The sequence below is a fragment of the Nelusetta ayraudi genome, unplaced genomic scaffold (assembly GCF_046127955.1).
Source record: "Nelusetta ayraudi isolate G7.1 ecotype Tasmania unplaced genomic scaffold, CSIRO-AGI_Nayr_v1 ptg000019l, whole genome shotgun sequence".
Taxonomy (NCBI): Eukaryota; Metazoa; Chordata; class Actinopteri; order Tetraodontiformes; family Monacanthidae; genus Nelusetta; species Nelusetta ayraudi.
The window spans coordinates 5,471,701-5,495,354 of NW_027466069.1; the positions used below are offsets into that span (position 1 = coordinate 5,471,701).

Sequence of the window (23,654 nt, forward strand, 5' to 3'; positions counted from 1 at the left end):
TCCTCCTCCTACTCCTCCTCCTCTTACTCCTCCCCCTCCTCCTCCAGCTTCTGATTTCGCGTTTGCGGGAATCCGACGCTGCTTCATCGCTTTGCGTTGTTTCACGCGAGGGGGCTGCAAGTTGTCCTCGTGCCGTTTTGCTATTCAGCTCGGTCGGAACCAGAACCAGAGGTGGGGGCAGTTTGAGCCCTTTTGCCTCGCCTGCTGATTTGTATTCCTCGCTCGCCCGCTCAGCCCTCTTGTGTTCCGCCTTTTCTCTCTTTCTTTCTACGGCCTCATTAACATAAGCGTCAGATGCTCGACCGCGCCTCTGAATGGGCTCCGACGTGCATCGAACGGACGCGTGTATGTAATGTACGTCGAGCAGACCCTTAAATGTTTCCATACCGCCGGCTCGGCTTCAGGCCGGATGATCGTTCCATGTTTTGTTTTGTTTTTTCATTCCGCTCCGTCGTCGTGTTTTAATAAATAATTTACGAGAGCGCCAAAGTTTCCCGGCAGCCAGCCGGATCGCTGAGATCGCAAATCTGATTCCCGACAGGTTGGTTCATTATGGGCTCCCTGGCTGAGTCGTTTTAGAGCTGATCAGAGTTTTTTTCCTGAGGGGGAGTAGAAGGTGGAGGAGGAGGAAGAGGAGGAGGAAGAGGTGGAGGTGGAGGTGGAGGTGGAGCTATGGTCAGGGTTTGACCAAAACAGGACGCTGCTGCGAGTTTGTGACATGAAGTTTGGACCTGAGTTGTTTTTTCCCGCCTGGCTGCCTGCCTGCAAGCAGGTGCTGCATCCTTCGAGGAGAAAGACGCTCAGCCACAGGGGCGGCGCTGTCAGCAAAGGGCTCTGATTGGCCGGTGACCTTTTCCAACACCCCAACCCCTCCCCCTTTTTTTCCCGAAAGAAGTATTAGAAATTAGTCTCATGGAAGTTTATTTTTTTAATTTTCTAAGTCCCGCCCCCTGGCTTCACCAGCAACAAAACGGCGTTTGTCCCGGGCGGCGACGAGACTCACCGGCTTTGACGTGAAGGATCCTGAAGCGTGAAGTGATGCGAGACGCCGCCGCGAGACGTCGGGACAAAGCCTGCGCGCGCGAACTGACTGCGTGTTTTTCTAACCGCTGAGCGGACACAATGAGGGCACCACCTCCCGCGTGTGTGGCCACCACGCGCACGCCCACGAGCCCCCCACCGCCACCCGTCCCACCCACACCCGCCACCCTCTCTCAGCGTGTGGGTGCCCAGATGCCAGACTGACCTGATTTCACCTCCTTCACACATCCCAGAATCCCCAGGGGTGGGCGCTGTGTGTGTGTGTGTGTGTGTGTGTGTGTGTGGCAGGGGGGGGGGGCAGCAGTAGCCACCCATCAAATCCAGCGTGACAGCTATGGCACCCAATGTGGGCGTGGCCACCCTCCTTTGTTTCAGGCTGGAGACCTTAAACTCTACAAAGTTTGCCCAGTTAGCTCTTGGCACTGGGGGATGTGATGGACTCTGTTGGTGGGTTTCTTTTGACAAAGTTGAAAATTTGAAAAAGTATCGCCACCTGCTGCTTATTTTGGTGAACTTATTCCTAATATCTGCATCGTGGATGGAAACTCAAACGAGCATTTTTGTCTTGTATGAATCTCTAGAAGTTCCGTTAAACTTCTGCATTGCATTTAAAAAAAAATGCTTTTAGGCAGTAGGTGCAAGTTCTAGTTCTGGCCTGCTACCTTTTCTGCTCCGTGGCTCCTCGACAAACTCAAATGTTTCCGCACCAAGAAAAACCACAAAGTGCTAAACAATGCAAAAGGTTTCTGAGTTTGTTCTTGTTTCTGTTTGGGCCTGAGCAGGTTTCGCACAACTGCCAAGCGACAAAGCTCTGTTTTGAAGCCCGAGATGCTAAAAAAAAAAAAAGAAAAAAAAAAAAAGTTTCTTTCAGCGTCCTTCACCAAATTTGTACCAAACTGCAGCCTTTTCACCGTCACCGCCACCAGCGCCGGTCCCGCCTGCCGGCTTTGTGAATGGATTGGCTGTTGAAGTGCAGCCAAAACCTAATTAATGGCGCTTGGAGCAAGTGGAGATGAAAGCAAGAGTAAATCCTTTTTCTTTTTTCTTTTTTTTTTTTTGGGGGGGGATTCATCGGGTTGCCTTTTTAAGCCTTTGTAGCCAAACAGTTTGTTTTTGCCATCTGCCTCGCCACAAAATGCGGTTGCGTAATGCCCGCTTGTGTGGTTGCGCTCTAAAGTGCAATCACCCAAAAATCCACTTCACATGCATTTGTTTACGGCTTCCAGGAAAACGGGCCCGTGTTTTTAGCGTGAGGTGCGCCGACAGATCCCCGCCGGCCCCCGTCCTCCCCCTCAAATTAGCTGTTGCCAGCCAACTTAAGTATTTATTTAGTTTGTTTACTGCTTTGACGGCTGGTAAGAAGCGAGGGCTAAATGTGGAGCCCTGCCTCAGTCCCACGTATTTTATGACCATTTTGAAACAATTGGGCGAACCGTCCAGAAGTGGGTGCCGTAACAAATGAGAGCGTTTCAGAAGTGCGACCACATCCGAGCTAGCTAACATTAAATAATGGCACTTTTTGACCAGCGAAAAAAGAAATTGAAAAGGAAGCGAGTGGTCAGCCAAGGCCTTAATCTAAATTTAAACGGTCTGGACCACCTTCAGAGGTTCCGTGCCGCCCCCTCCAGGGGCCCGGTATTCCCAGGCGACCCATGACATCATTAGCATGGGGCTAAATTAAACGGTGGCCAAGGTATGAGTGATGGCAGGGTTTCTAACCCGGAGCTGCTGCACACATGCTCCTGAGCGGCGGCGGCGGCGGCGGCGGCGGCTTTGGGCTCGTCTGCCTGGCAGCCCTGCTGTCTGCAGACTTAAGCTCTTCTTGGGTAATAGGTCAGTGTGGCACGCGCTCAGATGGATAATATGGGGCTGAGGCATCCTGGGGTCAGCGCTTCGCTGCCAGCACAGAGGATGGAAAACAGACCTTCAGGCTTCCTTTAAAGAAAAAAAGAAACAAACTCGTAGTCACGGACGCCGGCTCAGTTGCCGGCAGATCATTGTTATTATTAATAATTATTGGTGTCACCGGAGCGAGGTTGTGTTGGAAACATTTTTTTTTTTTTTTTTTTTTTTTTGCTCTTCCTCCGCCATAGTTGCTATAGAAACGCGAAATTGCTCCCCTCGGTGAAATGAATTGACTTTTAGTTTTTAATGGGTTCAGATTGAATTACATCAGGGTGACATCATCGCTGCACACAAAAGGCTGTTTGCCTCCATTCTTGTGTCTTTCGACCCGCCGCTCGCTGGCGCGGGGTACTTTAAATAAATTATTTCCGATGAATCTGATAAACTGATTTGGCGACGTGAATTTGGGCATAATTTACAAAATTCAATTTAATCTGAGAGCCGGTTGGAATCTTGAGCCGCAGCAACTTTCTATCTTTGGGCACCGCTTCATCCGATGCCTTGTTTTTAGCAGTAACTCTCAAACTTTTTGCCGCAGAAGAATTTTTATTTGAATGTTTGAAATCGTGAGGTCATTTTAAGAGTTGTGTTTTTTTTTATTTTTATTGAATTCCTCCCAACAACGTTATTTAAATCGATTGAAATTAGCATTGCCCCCCCCCCGCCCGCCCCCCAAAAAAATCATTTCTTTGGAAAAAACAAATAAAATTATAGTGCCATTTAAAGAAAAAGTCACAGTGGAAATTCCCCCGAAACAGAAATTGCACAATTATGTGAAGTCTGAGAATAAATTTCATGTTTAAAAGGGCGACATGCATGTGGGTTGAAACGTGCGCCCGTGTTTTCGTGCACCTCATTTAGGTTTCATGCATTTCACGGCACATATCTCACACGCGTCGTTGACACTTTACGAGTCATGGCCGCCGTCACCCGGCGTAATGACGGCCACACAAAGCCGTCGTGTGTTTGGCTTTCGGAGGGCGGCGAAGTGCTACGGCAGGAAACCTATAACGCAAAAACTCTTTTTTTTTTTTTTCCCCCTCCTGTTAACGAAGGAGCTGGTTTTGGACGTCGCATCACGTCGCCCGACATCTCGCCCAGCTGCTTTTCATTTGGTTAAAAGGTCCTCTGGCACCGCGCGTTTCCTGTTTCACGCCCTCAGTGCCACAAATCCAGATGTTTGGCCGCTCGCGCGGTTGCTAAGAGGCATCTCGCCGAGAGAGAGAGAGAGAGAGAGAGAGAGAGAGGGAGAGAGAGAGGGGGAGAGAGAGAGAGATAGAGAGAGAGAGAGAGGGAGAGGGAGAGAGGGAGAGAGAGGGAGAGAGAGGGAGAGAGAGGGAGAGGGAGAGAGAGGGAGAGAGAGAGAGAGGAAAATACTGCGTCGGAGAAATCGTGTGTATTACTTATACCAGCCCTGGGGTGTATGTACCAGCCTGAGTGTGTAGAGAAAAGAGAGGAGGGGAAAAAACAAAAGGGTTTTTCTGCTTCCAACAGTTGAAAATGGAGCCGTCAGACTGGGAGAAGAAGCTGGAGGGAGTCACATGGCCTCCTGCCCGATGTGAGGTGGTCAAACCCAGTCACAACAACCCGGTCCGGCCTCTGCAGTGATGTGACGCAGAGGCCGAGTGTAACGGGCCAATCAGAAGCAAGTCCACCGCTGTCACCGCCACTGGAGCCGAGTTGCGCCTGTTGCTGTGCCAGCGGCTGCCGGAACGCCCACACGTTTTAATATTAGGAGCGGTGTGGAGCTGCCCAATGCAGCAATAGTGAAGGGCGGAGGGGAAACGCACAAAACAAAAAACTGGAAGACGATTGGGGGAACCGTCTGTCACTCTAAGGCTGGCCAGTCAGACTTCCTCAAGGAGTTAAGAGGTCGAGGCTTTCCGTTGATGCAAGGGCTAATGCTAGCGTGTGGCTAACTGCTACGATGCTGTATTTTTTTTTAACTCGGCTTTAGTCAACCTCGAGCCATGGGACATTTTTTTGCATTGAAAAAAATTCCATGGCACACCACCAACCAAAAATACTAGAAAATGACAATTTGAAGTGACAATATAGTCTTCTAATTTATTGATACTCACTCAGTGTGAAACCTGGGCCTGTTCAGATGCACACAAAGTCTTTACAAAATAAAAGCAATTTTCAAAATGAGATACCATGATTGACAAATGCAATCATATCTCAATCGTATCTCGTAGTGCGAGAGAGATGAAACCAACACATACACGCACACACACACACACACACACACACACACACACACAGTTTAAGTCTGTAATCGTTTTGGAATGTTCCAATGAAAATAAAAATAGAATATTTCCACAAAGAAATTATTATTGTCCTCTCCAGTTTTTCCTAGGTTATAAGAAACACAATAAATATCTTAAGTTACATCCCCGTCCCGCCTTTGAATTGCTATTTGGTGATATTGTGCTGAGTTGTGGTTAAATGATGTTAATAAAACAAACACAAAACAACAACAACAACAACAACAACAAAAACTGGCACTAAATGACAGCAGCGCCTGCGGGGAATCAAACTCGAAGCACGCTGTTGCACTCGCTAAGGTTTCCCCCTCCTAAATCTTAAGTTCTTGTTTGTATTTTGTGCCGCTTTGGAGCAAGACTGAAGCGGTGGGACGCCGAGCAGCATCGCGCTTTGAACCTGCTGCCACGGATCTAAATCCGCCGCTGTCGTTCATAAATAATGCGTGGCGAGCGGCGGATTCTAAAGCCGCGTGGTAAAACCTCCCGAGACGAAGAGTGGCGTGCAAACCAGGGGAGCCTCTCTCCTTGTCAAAATGTAGAAGAGCCACTATAAACAGTGTGTAGAATCCTATTTCTGCGCCGCTCGGTCCCGCCTCTCCCGCAGCATGAATAAGAAAACAGCACTTTAAACATCCGACACGTCCACTGCAGCGGCGCTATAAAAAGGTGGCGGACGCCACTGGCCCCTCCCCCTGTGCGTGCGTGTGTGCCAGACCCCGGAGATGTATGGAGCATGTAACCTGGGATGGAAATACTTGGGAGCTTACGTCACAAGCTCTCTTGTTTTGCCGCTGGCGTTCAAAACACCCTCGCCATCAAGACTCACCGACGTTGATATTTCAGTTCGCCGTGGAAGCCGTGTTTTTCCTGATTGCATCCTCAGTTTATTGGGGTTTGGTCCTGCCTTTAAGTTTTAAGTCTGTGTCGATAGAGGCTTTTAAGTGAGTCATTTCCATTGTGGAAATGTGGACGGGATCAGTCGGCATCCTGTGATGACGAAAAAGAGGCGGAGCTGCTTGTTAAGTTACCCCCAAAACTTGAAAGGTTCAGATTTAAGATTTCTCAAATTCTTCGCAAACTCAACTTAAATTTTAAGTGGTTTGTCAGCCAATCAGCTCACCAGCTTACATGAAGAGGCGAAGCTACCGCCGGGCTTCAGCTGTGAGGATAAATAGGAGGGCGGTCAGTGACATTAGCGACGTTAGCCGGTGGTTCTGCCAGTTTGTTTGGGACATTGTATTTTCGAAAGAACAGAAAATAACTGCTTTTGATGGCATCCCTCTCACCGTGAAACGCTTTGGCAAGAAAAAATAAATAATTTTCCCCTGTGTCATTTTCCCCGCAGTCATCCTGACGGACGAGGAGGTCCAGAGGAAGAAGGACATGATAATGAAGAGAAAGGAGGAGGAGGCGGCCCGCGAGGCCATGAGACCACGTCTGAACGAGGAGCAGGCCAGAATTATTTCCTCCCTGGTGGAAGCTCACCACAAGACCTACGATGCCTCCTACGCCGACTTCAACCGCTTCAGGGTCAGTGCGCCATCTTTCCTTTCTTCCTTCCCCGGCGTGGGCGGCCGCAGGAAACCTGGGCGGGGACAAGGTCAACGGGTCACACTGGGGGTACTGCAGCAATAAAAATCCAATAGGCCCAAAAAGTTTTTTTTTTTCCCCAGCGACCCCAATACAAATAAAGGCCTTTAGAACGGTTGACAGGACGACTGTGACCTGAAACGTGATTGAAATGAATGGGCCGCCATCTCCGTGGGATTAGGGGACCCCCTCCGCCCCCCCCCCGAAAACGTGCCGCAAGCCGCGAGTCCGGCTCGGTGCCGAGTCGTATGGAAAGTGCGCAACCCTCGACTGGCGGGGAAAAGTTGAAGGTTAAACACTGAAAGGCTCCCGTTTAATTTGGTAATAAAAGCCTCCAAGGCTGAGCTGAAAACGTCGGAGCTGGCTCTTCCCAAACGCCTTCCGTCGATTTTGGCCAAGATCCGAAGCTCAGAGTCGCTGGGCGAAGGGGAGCCGGGGGACGGTGGGGATATGAGAGACGTTGGGAGCGAATCAAACCGCACGGATCTGACGGCCTGTCGACATGAGCGGGCCAAACATGTACGCCGTGTCAACAGGAGCAGCGGGAGCGACGGCCCGTGTGGGATGTGTTCTGGCAGAGACCCTGGCTCCGGTGCTTGGTCTCCGCAGCCCGCCCACATCCTGGCCTCCACTGCAAGTCAGGCATCCTGGAGTGCCGTCGCCAATGATGATGGCAGTGTGATAACAACTGTGATTTTTGGTTTTGAATTTCTGGTTGCAAAAAAAACAAGAGCAAAAGAGAAATTGGTTTCTCCTTGACTTACTTGAACTATTGTGTTTTTTTTTTTTTCGTTTAGTCGTCACATTTTAATTTGTAGCCAAAATGAACCCTGGATAAACTGGATATAAATATTTGCTCCATTCAGAATTTATTCAGAGTTGACAACTGTATCGTGGTGATTGAATCAGTGAAGTTTTTTTTTAAGGAGCACTTCTAATAAAAGCCATTTGAATCAACCTGGTTGATTCATTGGAACCGAGGGGGTTGATTCATTTGACTCAAGCGGTTTGATTCATTTGACTCAAGCGAGTTGATTCATTTGAACCAAGCCGGTTGATTCAAACAAATCAAGCGTGTTGATTCAAATGAATCAACCAGATTCATATGGACATTAAGGAACAACAAGAGAACTTTTTAAAAAGAGGAGAAAAGTCCTGAGACGGTGACATTCCCACCATAAACGACATGTTGATGTACAAATTTGCCAATTTAACAAACAGAACAGAACAGAACGAAACCAGCCAGGCACCTCCAGCTTCCTGTTGGACTCCCCCCCCCGCCCCCTCCACCACCACCACCTGGCCGCGGCGCCGTCTCTTGATTCTAACCGGCCTGTTTTTCCTTCTTCTCTCTGCGTGTGTCCGCAGCCTCCAGTTCGCGAGGGCCCAGTGACGCGCAGCGCCAGCCGAGCCGCCTCCCTCCACTCGCTGTCCGACGCCTCGTCCGACTCCTTCAACCACTCGCCTGGTGAGCCCACCAAGGACGCCGCTCGGGAACATTTTCTCATTCAGAGCCGCTCAGAATGCGGCCCTATTCAGCGCCGTGCGCTCTGCTGCTCCGCCGTCCTTCTCAGGGTTGCTTTTTTTAAATTTTTTTTCATTATTATTATTATTATTCTCAGCATCTCGGATGGCAGAACGAACTGTAATGGACGTGTTTGTCACCGATATGTCCTGTCTGTGTGGAGCTAAAACGTTGGCAACGCTGGAGCTCCTGAGTGTTGTGCAGAATTGAACAGTTTGCCGTTCAGTCCTCATCCACAGGGCATGCGCGCATACACGCAGTCCTCGGTGACGTGGGGGGCCACCTGGGATAATGAGTTAGTGGGTTAGTCCCTCCAGGCATGCAAATGTAATCAGTTTTAGCAGGAGACTGCAAACAGATCGGGACAAGTCGGATTTTTCTGAAGATCTCTCGGGAGTTTGTATATTTAAGTTTCCACGTCCTCCAGTGGTTTCCGGGAGGAAAAATAAAGATCTAAAAATTGCTATAATATGGGACCGTTAACTATGGAGGACACGTTTCAGTGTCTAAACAGAAAAGCTGCAGCTGGCAGAGGCTACGGAGCCAGCAGCCAGCAGGGAGAAGAGGGAGAGAATCAGAGATCTCGTATCTCGTATTGAATTGTTTTTGTGTGCAGTTCAGACAAGAACTCTTATTTTATACATTTAAAAAAAAAAAATCTCTGTTTCAATTTTAAAATATCTAAGATATTCAAGGATTTCAGCCAATAGTTGAGACCAACCAACATAAGGATGTTGATCACTCGGATTAAAATGATCGACTTAAACTGACCATCACAGGTCATCTACAGGTGAACTGCTCTTTCCTGCCACTACACTGTTAGAATGAAGTACCCATGTAAAAAATGTTCAATTAATTGTGACTAATTTAATTGAATGGATCAAACTCTTAATCGAACCTCCCTAAATGCTTCAGTTAATGTTTAACCCACTCATCTCATCCCCGTGTGTCTGTGTGTGTGTTTGTTTTGTTTCTTTTGCTTCTCTTGGAACAGAGTCGGTGGACACCAAGATGAACCTCAGCAGCCTGATGATGATGTACCAGGATGGAGCGAGCAGCCCCGACTCCAGCGAGGAGGACACCAAGCTCTCCATGCTGCCCCACCTGGCCGACCTGGTGTCCTACAGCATCCAGAAGGTCATCGGCTTCGCCAAGATGATCCCCGGCTTCAGGTACCGACCGTCCCGCGGCACAGCACGGCTCCGCTCCTGGCTCGTGACTCGATCGGCCGTCGACCCGTCCCCAGTCAGAGAGGCTTGTGGGCGGGGCCAGTTTGGGAACGCGGCGCCAGAACGGAGCGTCGCTTTAAATCACTTGGAGTCCTCAAACCAGATGCGCTTTGAAGGCATTAAGGCAGGAAGTTATATTCAGACTGACTTGCTGTGTTTTCTTTCAACCATATAAATTCATAAACCGGCAAACACACACACACGCACAAAAAAAAATAAAGCGCTGCTACAAGCCATTACCCGATTATGTGGAATTGACCGTTTAGACTCTTTTCATTTTAATTGCCAGGATTTTTCCTCCTCGGGCACAAGATGAATAGACGTGTTGTTTTCCTTCTGCTGCAGTCAAGGACAAACGCTGTGCAGAAGTGCCACAATAAAGCGCATTGCTCGGTTCTGGTGCGTGGCACAAAGACACGCTGAGCTGATTACGGGGAGAAAAATGAAAATAAATAACTTGAGCTGTTGTCATCTCCGCCTGCGTCCACTCAGCTTCCTGGGCGAGAAAAACGTTTTGGTCGACATCCTGGTGAGAAACAGCCGTCAGGAGTCGAGACGCTTCGACTGAATCAGCTGCAAATCACCCAAATAATGACCTTAATATTATTAGGACAGATTTAATTTACTGTGCAGTATTACTGCACTGTTAGCATTCAGAAGTGAGTCAGGCCGCGTTCAGACTGGCAGCCAAAATCCAGTTTTTAGCCAATCCAGATTGAAGCCGGATGGTTCTTCTGTAGTGTGAACAGTAACAAATCACATGAACGATTTTTGCAAAACGGATTGAAGCCACCTTCGGGAGGTTCGTTTCAAATCACATCTGGACAGATGCGTCTCAGTGTGAACAGCTCCAAACACACCGATGGGTTGTGACTGTCCGTGACGTCGCTCTACGCGACGCCAAGAGCCAATGCTCCACCAGAGGGCGCCATTCCAGGTGCGGAGCTGTAACGTAATGGAGCGGACAGAAAGAAGTAGAGAACAGCAGTCCCTGGACAGAGGAGGAACGTCATTGGCTCATCAGTGTGTGGGGAGATACTGTAGCTCCATTCAAGCCAAGCTCCAGTGCATGTATCGCTTGTATCGTAACAAGTGTCGCAATGATATGACGTCACGCACCACACGCTAAGCTGGACGACGCCTCCGCTCCGACGTCGTTGCTACAGCAACCTGTCAGATGGGTCAATAATGTGGCCCAGTCTGAACAGAGCCACATCCCATTTGGACACTTGCTGAAAAACAGTGTGGACAGCCAGCCCTCAAAATCGGATTTGAGACTGAATCTGATTTAAATCGGATTTGCCTGCAGTCTGAACGCGGCCTCAGTGATGTTTGTCCTCTGCCCAATGCAGATCCACTCTGCAGCGTAGCGAGCGCTTGGCTCCACCTAGTGGTGTGGAAGGTCCGGGTTTTTATAACTGTCGTACACATCATCTCATTGCAGCATTTTGATTCTGTTTCTATGATACCCGTTGTTGCCATCTTGCTTGGTTTTGTTGGTTCTGGAACTCACAGGAAAATATTCACTCGTCGCGACAGATGTGGGAAGAACTTTAACTTTTTCCCGTCCTCCTCCTCCCCCCTTCCTCCCCTCTCCCCATCCAGGGACCTGACGGCGGAGGACCAGATCGCCCTGCTCAAGTCCAGCGCCATTGAGATCATCATGCTGCGCTCCAACCAGTCCTTCAGCCTGGAGGACATGTCGTGGAGCTGCGGAGGGCCCGACTTCAAGTACTGCATCAACGACGTCACCAAGGGTCAGTCACACACACACACACACACACACTCAGGATTGCGTAACATCTGATGTCTATCTGAGTGTGCGGGTCATTTCACTTGACAGTAATTGATGCGTTCCGTGACGAGCGGGAAACTGGATTTTTTTTCTCGATTTCCTGCCTGATAGCGCCGTTAGAAGCTCGTCACGGAGTTAAAACATGTCGGCGATGTCGACTCCTCTCAGTGAAATCATGTTGTGGAAATACGGTTGCTTTTTGTATTTTCTGCAGTCGCAGTAATTTCCGCTGGTTCTGGTTCTGGTGCTCCTTTCACCTGTTCAAACAATCAATTAATCGGATCAAAGAAAATAATCAGCAGTTTTTGCCCCCCACTCCCCCTCCCTGCAGCGGGTCACACTCTGGAGCTGCTGGAGCCGCTGGTCAAGTTCCAGGTGGGCCTGAAGAAGCTCAACATGCACGAGGAGGAACACGTGCTGCTGATGGCCATCTGCCTGCTCTCCCCCGGTAAGACACCCCCCCCCCCCTCCGGTTTCCAGCTTGGCCGACGACCGCTCCACCGCCCGCCTGCCCGCTCGCTCGCTGGGCCCCAAGTGGCTTGTTGACGCCAAGTGTTTGTGCTCTCGACGCCTCCCTCCAGCTCTCAGGGCCGCTCGCTGCTGCTCTCTGGGGTCGAGAGTCCTTCACCGAGAGCGAACGAGAGAAAAATGTGAATGAAGCGGCGAGGCCTCGGCTGAAAAGAGACGAGTCGTGCAGCAACACTTGAAGCGTTTGTGTTTGGTTGTCCCCTGATCTGAACTGCCAGCTCCAGCCTTGATGACGCCAGTGCAGTTTCAGGCCGAACAGGGTTAAAAAACTTTATTATTATTATTTTTTTTAACGCCAAACTGCAGGTACACTGCTGAGATTTACAGGGTTATTTCATGCGTTAAGCCGGTTAGAATACGACCGGACCAATCAGCATAAAGAGGCGGGAGCTAGCGCCAAGGCTGGAGGAACCAGGAAGTGTCTTCTCTGCAAATGAAGGTCACTGAAGACCTGCCCCTGCTTGCTTTTGATTGGACGCTGCTTCTTGCCTCCGACTCTTTGCAACCCTAATCTCAACCTAGCCCAATCAGAAGCAAATAGGGGCGGGTCTTTTCTCAGGTCTGTTGCAGAAGAACTGAGATTGGTCTGAAGGGGCTGTGACTTTTTGTGGTCATAGTAATTTCAATTGTTCAGGAGGGGATGTTAGGGATGCAAATAATCAGTTAATTCATTAATTGTTAGTTGATTGAACTTATTGATCGATTACTGATTAATTGATAAGCAGCAATTTTTCCTGAGAACCTAAATTTCACCATGAAAAATGTGTAAGAAACACATTATTTAACCCTAAAATAATGTTGTGGGTCCAATGTGACCAATTTTTACATTTGAGAACAGTAAAAACACACTTTAAGTTGACTTGTAATGGGTCACATTCCAATTTTTTTTTTTTTCAAAGATGTTTAAAAGTAACTTGTTGTACTGTAGGTTTACAGTTATACACGACGGTATTTAACAACAAAAAAAAACTGTGTAAAAATCGTTCAATTAATTGCGACTAATTTAATGTAATCGATTAAATTCTTAATCAACAATTAATCGATTAATCGTCGATAGTTGAAAATAATTTAAGTGTTTAAAGACGTGCGGGGGGACGCGAGAAAAGCTGTGACCTGAACATCTTGTACTTTCAGCATGGACGCCACATCCGTTTTCCCATCATTTAACATCTCTCTGATCTTTGCCCCTCCCCCCACAGACCGTCCCGGCGTCCAGGACCACCGGCGCATCGAAAAGCTGCAGGACCGGCTGTCGGAGACGCTGCAGGCCTACATCCGGGTCAACCACCCGGGCGGCCGCCTCCTCTACGCCAAGATGATCCAGAAGCTGGCCGACCTGCGCAGCCTGAACGAGGAGCACTCCAAGCAGTACCGCTCGCTCTCCTTCCAGCCCGAGCACAGCATGCAGCTCACGCCGCTGGTGCTGGAGGTGTTCGGCAGCGAGGTGTCGTAGCGGACGCTCGCGACACGCGTACGCGCACGCACACACACACACACACACACACACACACACACACACACACACACACACATACGCACGCACACACGGAGGAGGATCAACCAACCAACCAACCCCAACCCTCCCTCCCTCCCTCCCCTCCCCCGACCGCCTTGCATCCCCTCCGCTGCCCTCAGAACGATGGAACCCCTGAACGTGTGAGAGACAGTTGGATAATCAGACTGACAAAAGCCGGCAGTGAACGTCACCGCTCTGCCCCTCCTCCTTCTCCTCCTCCGCCTCCCCCTCAGCCCCCATCTCCTCCTCTTCCTCCTCCTCTTCTTGTCCTGGACCTCCGACGCCTCTGGATCTACAGATTTTAAGACGGCTGAATGTGCTGCGGCACTCGGATCACGTCTCCGAAACGCAGCGCCGCTTTAATCATCTCTCCTCCTCCTCCTCGTCCTCCTCCATCCATCCATCCTCTCCAAGTCCAGAAGATCGTCATCCCCCCCTTTTTTTTTGTCGTCACTTTTATTTTTTTTTTCATATGAACGTGTGTTTTTGTTTTTTTTATATATATTTTTTTTACAGTGGAGACAGCTAAACGGATGTGACGCCCGCATCCCGCGTCCCTTCAAACCATCATTCTCATAGAAATGTTTACATCATTGTTTGAAACAGGACACAATCTACAGATTTTTCTTTTTTTTTTTTTTCCAACATCCTGAGGTACAGTTAGCCGGCTAACGCCCACTAGCGCAAGATGCCTTTTTTTCCCCATCGCAGCAGCAAAGATATCCAAATATATACAACTTAAGAATTTGCAAAGCCTACAGGAAAAGACGTCGGAACCCTTTTCAATTTTTTTTTTTTTTTTTTTTGTTAAATGTGTGCTTGTGTCTGACTCTGGACAGAAGAGCAGAGTGAGAGAGAGAGTGAGAGCGAGAGAGACGACAGGAAGTTGAAAAAAAACAAAAAACAACCCAGGAAAGTCTTGTCGCCGGGGAGACTGAGGACTGAGGTCAGAGGTCAGACAGACGCAGCGGGAAGATGCTACGGGGGGAAGCCGCCCGTTCACCAGACTTTTACGGGGGGGATTCCGCCGAACCAGAATGTATGTATAATGCTATATAAAAAAAAATAATTACCTATAAGCTGATATATAAATATAAATATATAAATATATATATAAATATAAATATATATATTTAAGAGAGTAAAAGACATGGTTGCTTTCATGGTTGTATAATGTAGCGGATTTGAAGGCGCCTCCTCAGCAGTGTGCGTGTGTGTGTGTGTGTGTGTTTACTCTTGTATGAGACAAACACATGCACACACATAAACGCACGTGTGCGTGAGGAATCGTCCTATTTTTGTGAGTGTGTGTACAGTAAATGAGAATCTGGATGGACCACAAGGGGGCGTGTGTACAGGTTCTGATCGGAGGTTAGTTTTGGTTGTTTCGTTTTTTTTTTTACCGCAGGAAGGAGAAGTTCTTCTTCTACTACTCCTTCTTCTTCTACTCTGCTCTGGGTTTATTTTCACTTTGGACCTGTGAAGTTTGTAGACTGACAAGACACGTCGGTGGATAGACGCTATCCCCGAAAAACATCAAAATTCTTACTGCAAAGTAAAAGAAAACTCTCTGTATATGTATAGACACTTGTTTGGCTGGTCAGATTGCTGCTAAGACAGTCAGAGCGACGTGGTTGGACAGACACCAACTCACCGGCTGTTGCCTCAGGGATCCGTTTTTTTGTTTGTTTTTTTTCTCGTCTGGTCGTGTTGTCTAACTCAGTGTTTGCGGTGTGTCGCGGCGTAAGCTTACAATCATGAGACAGAGATTGTTCTTTTTTTTTTCTTTTTCTTTTTTTCCCCAACCTCCAAGGCATCACTGTGATTACTGGTTCTAATTACATAACAGCAGAAGGAAGCTAAAAGCAAAACTTTATCCTCTTTTTGTTTTTCTCAAACACTACGAGATGACTTATGTCGTTGTTTCTCTGAGTTGATTATTTCTCCTTCATTCCCGATCGTTTCCGACGTATTGGAGACCCGGTCAACCGATCAACCGATCCGGAGATGGTTACCGAGGCCGACGTGGCACAAAAACAGAGGGCTTTTGGCATTTTAGCACGAAAGGCCCCTCAGAATACTAACTTTAAAGTCTCGAACACCTCCGGCTACAAACCGAGCCGGCGCCAGTGCCCTTTGTGATATCACAAACGGAAGACTAACAGAACTGCGTGTCTTTTTTGAAAGTTTACTCAAAGTTTGCATAATACGAGGCAATTAAATTTTTTTCTTGATTTTTTCTGTTTTTTATTAATAATAATAATGATCAAAATCTGGTCAAAATAAAATGTTGAAATTTTTAATTTTTAATATACTACTTTTTCAATGTATTTATTGGACAACAACAGGTGGTCGTACTTGCAAATTATGTGAAAACAAAAAAAAAGAAGAAAAGATTTTAATACTGCCACCTTTTTTGGTTTTATTTATTTTTCCCTTACTTCTATCATTTCAACACCAGCCACATAAGCGAGGTTTACGACGTTACTTCTCTCAGACATCACTACATATCATGTAACAGTTTATTAAAAAAAAAAAAAAAAAAAAAAGACAGACAGAAAAGAGGAGAAATGAGAAAGAAAATTCGTTTTCGTTTTCGTGCGTGTCAGGACTCGGTGCCTCCTCACGCAGGCCTGGATCGCCCCCTTGTGGACAGAAACCTTGTAAATACCACTTGCTAAGTCTGTACATAGTTTAGACATTAACGTAGGCAGATATACAAAGAGGAACCTGGATGTTGATGGTAAAAAAAAAAAAAACCCGAAACAAAACAAACAAAAAAACAACAACAACCTAATGTTCTGAAGATAACGGCACTATATGCAATTAGAAGATGGATTGTTTGTTTTTCTTTCTTTTTCTTTTCTCGTGTTCAGCTTTGATGGACGGAGGCGGACGACTTCCTGGCGGAGGAGGAGGAGGCAGCGGCTTCTTTTCAGTTTGGCTTCTGAAATTCTTTTAAGATAAACGAGAACCTGAAAACCTGGAAGGCAGCGGGCGTGACGGGCCGCCAGCGAAGTAAATAGCCAACACTGAACATTCCCGCCCTCCGCCAGGGGGCGCTCTGACTCCGTCCACTCCAAGCTTATGGATGTACATCTTTCCATTTTTTTTTCTCCTCCTCTTCTCTAAAACGTCTGTTGATGAGACGACTATAACAGCGTAACCCATTTTTTTTTTTTTTAACATTTTCATTTTTGTGGGAAAAAGAAAAAAATGTGCTTTTTATTTGTGTTTTCTTTTTTTTCTTTTTGTTTTCCCCAAGATTGTCGGTTTGAATGCATGTCAGAGTTTTTGCCGTCTCGCTGCCGCTTGGCTTTCTGTTCTGTTCTTTTTCTTCTTCTTTTTTTCGTTTTAAATTTTGATTTTTAGTGCGCTGGGACGTGGAAGACACCAACCAACCAACCAGAGAGCAGATGAACAAGCTCCTCGCTTCTTCTTCTTCTTCTTCTTCTTCTTCTTCTTCTTCTTCTTCTTCTTCCGCTCCTCCTCCTCCTCCTCCTTCTTTTTTTCCCTCCTCTTCTTCTACTTGTACCTCTTCTACTTCTTCATATCCTTCTTCTTCTACTACTTCTTCTTCATCTCAAGGAACAAGCTCTCTGATTGGACTCAAGAGGACTGCTGCACCTCCTTCCTGTTTTCGGGGGGGAATCGCGAGACGGAGACGGAGGAGCGAAGCAGCAGAGCGAAATATATCGTTGTTGGGTTTTCACTTTAATTTTATTTAATTTTATTATTTTTCTCTTTCTTTCGAAATCGTCGTGGACAAAGCTAAAGGCAGCACCCCCCCATCCCTCCCCGCAGCTCTGCAGAAACGGTGTCCCGTTCGTTTACCCGTCAGATGCAGTCATGTGATCGTGAACTCAAAACACTGCCACAGCCGACTGACGCCAAACCAGTGTGGGCGTGCCTCTCAGCTCATCGGCCAATCAGCCAGCAGGCCGGCCAGCCAGCCAGCCAACCGCCTCTTCTTCTGCAGCAGCAGCAGCAGCAGCAGCAGCAGCAGCAGCAGCAACAGCAAGCCAATCACAGCAGGACTACTCTTCATAGCTTTAACTCAGCAGCCAATCAGGCTCTGCTTTTTTTATTTTCTGAAAAAACAAACAAATAAAAAAAAAAAAAACACAGGGTGCACCAAGGGCTGATGGGAAGTCAGGGATCTTGTTGGGGTGGAGGCGTCTCCGCACTCAATGGAGGAGAAAAAGAAAAAGAAGAAGAAACCCTATCAGCGGCGCCTCCAACAGGCCGTAATGCAGCGTTGCCTCCTGAACCCAAAGTGTGACCATCCAACCAACCACGTTACACCCGGAACATTGCAGCTCTTTTCTACGAACAATCTCTGAATTGCGCTACACTTAGAAGAAGAGTGGACCCGCCCCCCACCCCTTTCTTTTTCCCCCTTCTTTCTTTTCCTGTCCAACACGCAACATCATTTCTCCAAGAAAACGCAGGAAGGCCTCTGGGGGGAGGCGGCCTTGAGCGCAAAACCTCCTTCGTTATGGATTTTAAATGGATTTTTTTGAATTTTTTTTTTTTTTTTTACATTTCTTTAAATAACATCTCCTCCGTAAAGGTGTTGATTTTCTGGAATGTGGGCGTCGCCGGGCCAAGGCGGGAGCCAATCAGAGCTCCCCGGGGCCTCTCGACCCAAACCAACCAACCAACCAACCAACCAACCAACCAACCAACCATGCAGCCAGTCAACCCTTAACGCCGCCTCTCGTGGCCCCCTCAGCCAGGTCAGCAGCTCCACCTCAGTAGCCTTACGTACAGTAACCTCACTACAGCTGGAATCTTCTGGACAGATACCTCAGCAGCAGCAGCAGTCGTCCTGGGTCTTTTTAAAAACGGACCACGGCGTCTCACAACAAGCAGCCTTGAAGGGAACCAAACATACTCACACTCACACACACACACACACACACACACACACTAACTCAGCCGGACTCTCTCCTCAACAACCGTTGCAGTGTTTTTTATAAAAATTTTATCCTCATTATTATTTTTCTACACCATACAGTAACGGTGACCTAGCTGCCAGTTGTATAAAATCCCTGGGTAGAATCCTTTATGTATTTTTTATTTTCTGTTTTGCCAGTAGAGCAGCTCGTGAACCAGTCGAACACCCCCCCCGTGTTTCTAGATGTAAAGGTTTGTCGTTTTTTTTTCTGCTTTACTCATTCGATCCTCATCTCTCCATCTCTGCCTCAGTCTCTGTTTCTCTGACTTTGTGTTCTCGACAAACAGAATACGCGTCGCCAAGCTTCAGCGCCGCGTTTTTTTTTTTAACATACTACCTCTCTCTTCTGCACATATACAGTGAACTCTGTGTATAATATATATACATATATATATATATATATATACACACACACACGCGCGTATATATGTTTGTTGCATTGTGCTAAAGCGTTCTAATTTCAACACTAAATTCAGAAGTAATTGTTTATTCTGCGCGTACAGCATATTTCCTCTGAAACGTGTTTCTCTTTGCAAATGCTGGATGAGTCTGTTTTGTTTTCTTTTTCTTTTCCACTTCTTACCTCAATCGTTGGTCCACAAACCTAAAGGCCGCTGCATCGGGCCGTCGCGCCGATTCACTGAAACGTGAGAGCGCTAAGAATTTTGTTTCTTTGAAAGGTTCCCAGGCGCTTTTCACACAAGTTAGCATAGTTTTTCGTCAGAACGCGGGAGGTCAGCCTGGCTAAATCAGCTAAAGCGTGCAGGGTTATTGTACGCAACGGGGAGCGGAAATAGAAACAATCCAGGTTAAGATGGCATTCTCTTGAAAACCGTTGAAAAGTCAACATTATTCACTGGTTTCCAAAAGTGTTGTGTTTAACAAATCATTCAGACCGCGCTAGCTAGAAAGCTACTGCTGCTACTATGTGACTTCAGGGCAGCAGGTCCAAATGTTTTTCTTTAGATCTCACAAGTTCAGCAGCTAAGCTACCATGCTAACCCCCTCCTGACTAGCTCAGTGTTTGATCTAATTTTCTCGCAAAAATAAAAGAGGTGCTTTTCCTTGAAGTTTAGTATAAACAGCAAAGCTATAATGGAACTAGACTGTGCTTAACACACGGGGAACCAGGCAAAAAACAGGATGGGTAATTTTAGCATGTAATTATCTAAATATTTGACTATGCACACCAGACCACCTGGGCTTCTTTGGTGCCACACGGTTTGGCATGGACGCGTTTTCACTCCAACTTGGGTCCAGATTTGTGTGGCTGGAGTTAGCACGGAAAGGTGGGCCAAAAGTCCCTTGACGCTTATGATGTAAATTCTTTGGTTAATACGTCTTGTATCCAAACACTGCAGAGTAAATACAGAATCTGAAATGATCACTTAAGTCACAAAATTGTTTTTTTTATTGGACAAGAGTAAACAGCAGAACATGGAGTTAGCGTTGGTGGCTAACAGCTTACCTGCGATGAGGCAGCGGTTACACTTTACAAATAGCAGGCATTTAAAAATGGTTGTTTTGGTTTTCGTGAAGGACTCGCGCTCGTCTTTCGTCAAAGGTCCAGTGGAAACGCCTACAGGCCAAGGTGGACCGAGCTAAAGAGTGCAAGTGGAAACAGGCCCCTGTTGGAGACGCACGCGACAGTCTAACCTGCTATCTTAGCGTAGCGAGCTGTTGACGATCACACACGGGTGTTAGCCTGTAGCTATCGCTCTCTGTGGGGAAATGGTGGCTCGACTCAGCTCAACTGGTCTGCGAAGAACTTGCAGTTAGCTTTCTTGCGGTTAATTTCCTTGCTGCCTCGCTCCTCGGACCTCCCGTTGGGGCTTTTTAGGGGGAACGTGTCGCTTTTTTTCTCTGCCGTGCTTTTCGTGTCTCGATTCTCGCGCAGCCGCTGCTCTGCCTTCCGGCCTGCCGCTAGCACCTCCCACCTCACCTGCTTCCTCACTAACCACGCTAACGTGCTTTACTTGACGCCCGCCAGCCGAACCTGACACATCAGTCTGTTGTCTTTGATCGTTGGGGGAGCTGTGAAGTGAAAAACATAAGAAATTCGCGCAGGTCCAATATTCTACCCATTTTAACAAACTTTGTACAAACTTTGCTTTAGATTCTGGAGAATACTCAAAATGCTAATTGTTATCCATAAAGACCATCCAGGCTCCAGGAAAATGAAATAACATTTTTAGCCCGCTGTTTGCATCCTCCTGCGAAAATACTTGTCGGCCCTTCTTCATGTTTGGAAGGAGACAAAAACAAGACAAGACAGGAGCAGACATCTGGCTCGCGAATTAGGTGTCAGTGCCCTTTGTGATGTCACAAAGAGCTGAGCGCAAGCAAAAGAAGTGAGCTAAGAGGGTTGTTTTTTTTGTTAAAAATTGAGTTTCTAGTTGGATAGACGTGGTGAAGTGAAATATCTTAAAATGGTTTGGAAATTTTCAAAACTAAAATGAAATACGTAAAGGATCATTTTTCTAACAGGAAGTTGTTTTGTTTTTTTTGGTAATTCCCAGCTGAGCTGTGATCTGTTTCTCTGCTACCTCTTTAATCTGCACTTCCTGGCACGCTTTGAACACAGCAACAGCGCTCGCAGGCCAACACTGAACACACACACACACACACACACACACCTAAACACGCACATGACCGGCACTAGTGTGCACTTCTTTCTCTTCTCTTTCTGTCACCAGCAGTTCTTTTTCCAATGATGCACTTGTGTAAACGCTCTGTGAATCATCATCAGCAGCAACGACGATTTAAGGGAAAAAAAAACAAAAAACTCCGCTTTTTCTCGCTCTTATTTTGAATTACAAGCAGTGTGTTGGGAACCCTGGACTAGCCAGGCAGTAGTCGATACACTGAAATGTGGTTTTACATCCAGTAGATGCAGGAAAATTAAAAAAAAAAAAAAGTGTTGTGTCTTTAAAAAAAAAAAAGAGAGAGATGAAAAAACAAAAGATAAGATGATGCACATGCTGCTCAGCTCAGTCGTACCTCGGTGTGCCTCGAACCCACAGCCTTATTTTGGGGACAATATCAGGGGTTTTGAATCCACAATACAGGATGAGTTTGTCTCGACTCCGGTGTTCAGTCTTCACCTCCTCTTTTCTTTGCTCTCGTCAGTGTTTTACCTCCCTTAGACTTCTCAATCTGGCTTTAATCAACCAAGAAATTAAAAAGTCTTTTATATAGTAATCTCCTGATGCAACTAGTTTGAGTTTTGTGTGGAACTTTTTTTTTTTTCTTTAAAAAAAAATAATAATAAAGGTTTTGAGGGAGCAAAGGAAAAAAAAAATAAAGTCAATCCTGATTTGATTTCTCAGCAGTGTCCCAAGATAAGAACCTTCTCACCGGCACCACCACCACTACGCGGTTGAAAACTCACACGGCCCCAAAGGCTACTGGGAAAATCAATTAAAAAAACAAAACAAGATAAGGCCGTCGCCATACCAACGCTGCCGACGGCGCCACCTGCAGCCCCTCTGCGTTAGAACCTTTGGTCCGGCTTTGCGGTCGCAATCTCAGCCTGATCTTCAGTTTTTGTGTTCTGTTGTTGTTCTTGTGCGCGTCGCTATTTTTTTTTTTTCTTTCTTTTTTCTTTTCTTTTTTGCTCTTGTCTCTGAAGCTGATTCATTGTACTTTGATTACATGCATTGTACGTAGTAAAAAAAAACAAAAAAAAAACTGATAATGTTTTGGGGGAAATCACAAAAATAAAACCGCTGTACATAATGATGCAAACAGGCCTCGTCTCCTGCGACTGCTTGTGTGTGTGTGTGTGTAAAACAAATGGATGAATCTATTCATCCATTCCCAATACAATAACTCTTAATTCCCATTTCAAACCAAAATATACAAAAGGCATAAATTTAGGGAATTTGATCCACGCTGGTCACCAGCAGGTGGAGCTCTTTGTTCACAGCCAGTCATTTAGTTGGTAAATTCAGTTTTGTTTTGTTTTTAATATTAAAGTTTGTACAATAATCAAAATGACTAATTCCGAATATTTGCGTATTAACTTTAATTCTAAAGGAGAAATATCCCATTGAAAGTTCATCGTTCAGTTGAGAGTGATTACGGGGTTACTTACATTTTACCTAATCTGATCTCAGGCAGGATTTATTTTACGCCTGTTTAAGTCAATAGGGGGCGCCAACACTGCAGTTACAGACACTTTGTATTCGATGAAGGTGTGTGGACCGTAAACTATTAAAAAATATATATATATTATTATTTTGGATTTTATCATTTGAGTTCGTGAGTCAGATTGAAGGTCGTCGAGTGAAAAATCACCTGTTTTTCTTATTTTCATTGGTGATTTTGTTATTGTGGTCATGACTGATTCTTTGGAAACTTCATTCATCCTTACTGAATTTTCCCTTTTATTAAATAAAACACAGTTGCAGACTTGAGTTTTTACAGGCTGAAATCTCAGATTTGATTTGTGGTCTGGACTTCTTACCATCACCTGCCTCTACCCCCCCCCCCCCTCACCCCCCCTCCCACCTATTTAACTGCAATAAAAATTAGTAAAAAAAGATGTAAAAAGATGAGAGGTGACTGGGGCCAGGGGGGGTCTGGGCATCTCTGCTGAGGCTGCTGCCCCCGCGACCCGCCCCCGGATAATGCGGCAGAAGAAGAAGAAGAAGAAGGTAAAAAGATTTGTGGCTGCTTTGCGCCACCGCCACATGTCCAGGGGGGCGGAGCTTTACAAGTGTTCTCGCCGCTCGTTGGCTCCAGGAGATCCCGGACTTCCCACACTGGACGGAGAGACAAAAGGACCACACAGCCGCCGCTCGCTGACCCATGATGCAAGATGGGAGCGTTCGCCAAGCGTCCATGATGAGAGTCACCCGCACGGCATTAGGGCAGCTTGCTCCATCATGTGACCCCCCCCGGAGACAGGACGCCATCAATGGCCTCAGTAAACAGGAAACGAGGAGGAGACGGACGCTCGTCTCGCTGATGTGATTGAGAAACCGTTTTTAAATCTGCTCAGCGGACGGCAATTAATGCCTCGTGTCACAGATTCAAGAAAAGTTCTGTGAAAAAAATGTTTTTTTTTTCACCCGTATTGACCTGACGGCGTCCTGCGGCGGTTGCACGTCCACGTTGCTGAGCTCCCGTCCCACCGAGGTTCTGGTGACCCCTGTCATTTTGTTTTGTTTGGGTTTTTTTTCGCAGCGTCAGGACCAGGCGACCGGCATCCCCTGCTCCCCCAAACCCCAGTGGGTTCTGGCCAATCGGACGTGCCTGTCGGTTGTTCCCAGTTGACTGGAGCTCGGCCTCGAC

The 23,654-nt window shown here is 46.9% G+C and overlaps 1 protein-coding gene and 1 long non-coding RNA gene across 2 annotated transcripts in view; one reads left to right on the plus strand and one right to left on the minus strand.

The window, feature by feature from the left end:
• The window catches only part of LOC142888360 (vitamin D3 receptor A), a 62,623-nt gene extending 47,033 nt beyond the window's left edge, over nucleotides 1-15,590 (plus strand). The window contains exons 4-9 of the mRNA XM_076026593.1: nucleotides 6,559-6,743; nucleotides 8,172-8,271; nucleotides 9,323-9,500; nucleotides 11,163-11,314; nucleotides 11,684-11,800; nucleotides 13,080-15,590. Coding sequence (XP_075882708.1) covers nucleotides 6,559-6,743; nucleotides 8,172-8,271; nucleotides 9,323-9,500; nucleotides 11,163-11,314; nucleotides 11,684-11,800; nucleotides 13,080-13,333 — 986 coding nt within the window. The 3' untranslated portion in view covers nucleotides 13,334-15,590. The remainder of the gene's footprint in view (nucleotides 1-6,558; nucleotides 6,744-8,171; nucleotides 8,272-9,322; nucleotides 9,501-11,162; nucleotides 11,315-11,683; nucleotides 11,801-13,079) is intronic.
• The window catches only part of LOC142888373 (uncharacterized), a 376,178-nt gene that overhangs the window by 112,977 nt on the left and 239,547 nt on the right, over nucleotides 1-23,654 (minus strand). The gene's annotated exons all lie outside the window — the stretch shown is intronic.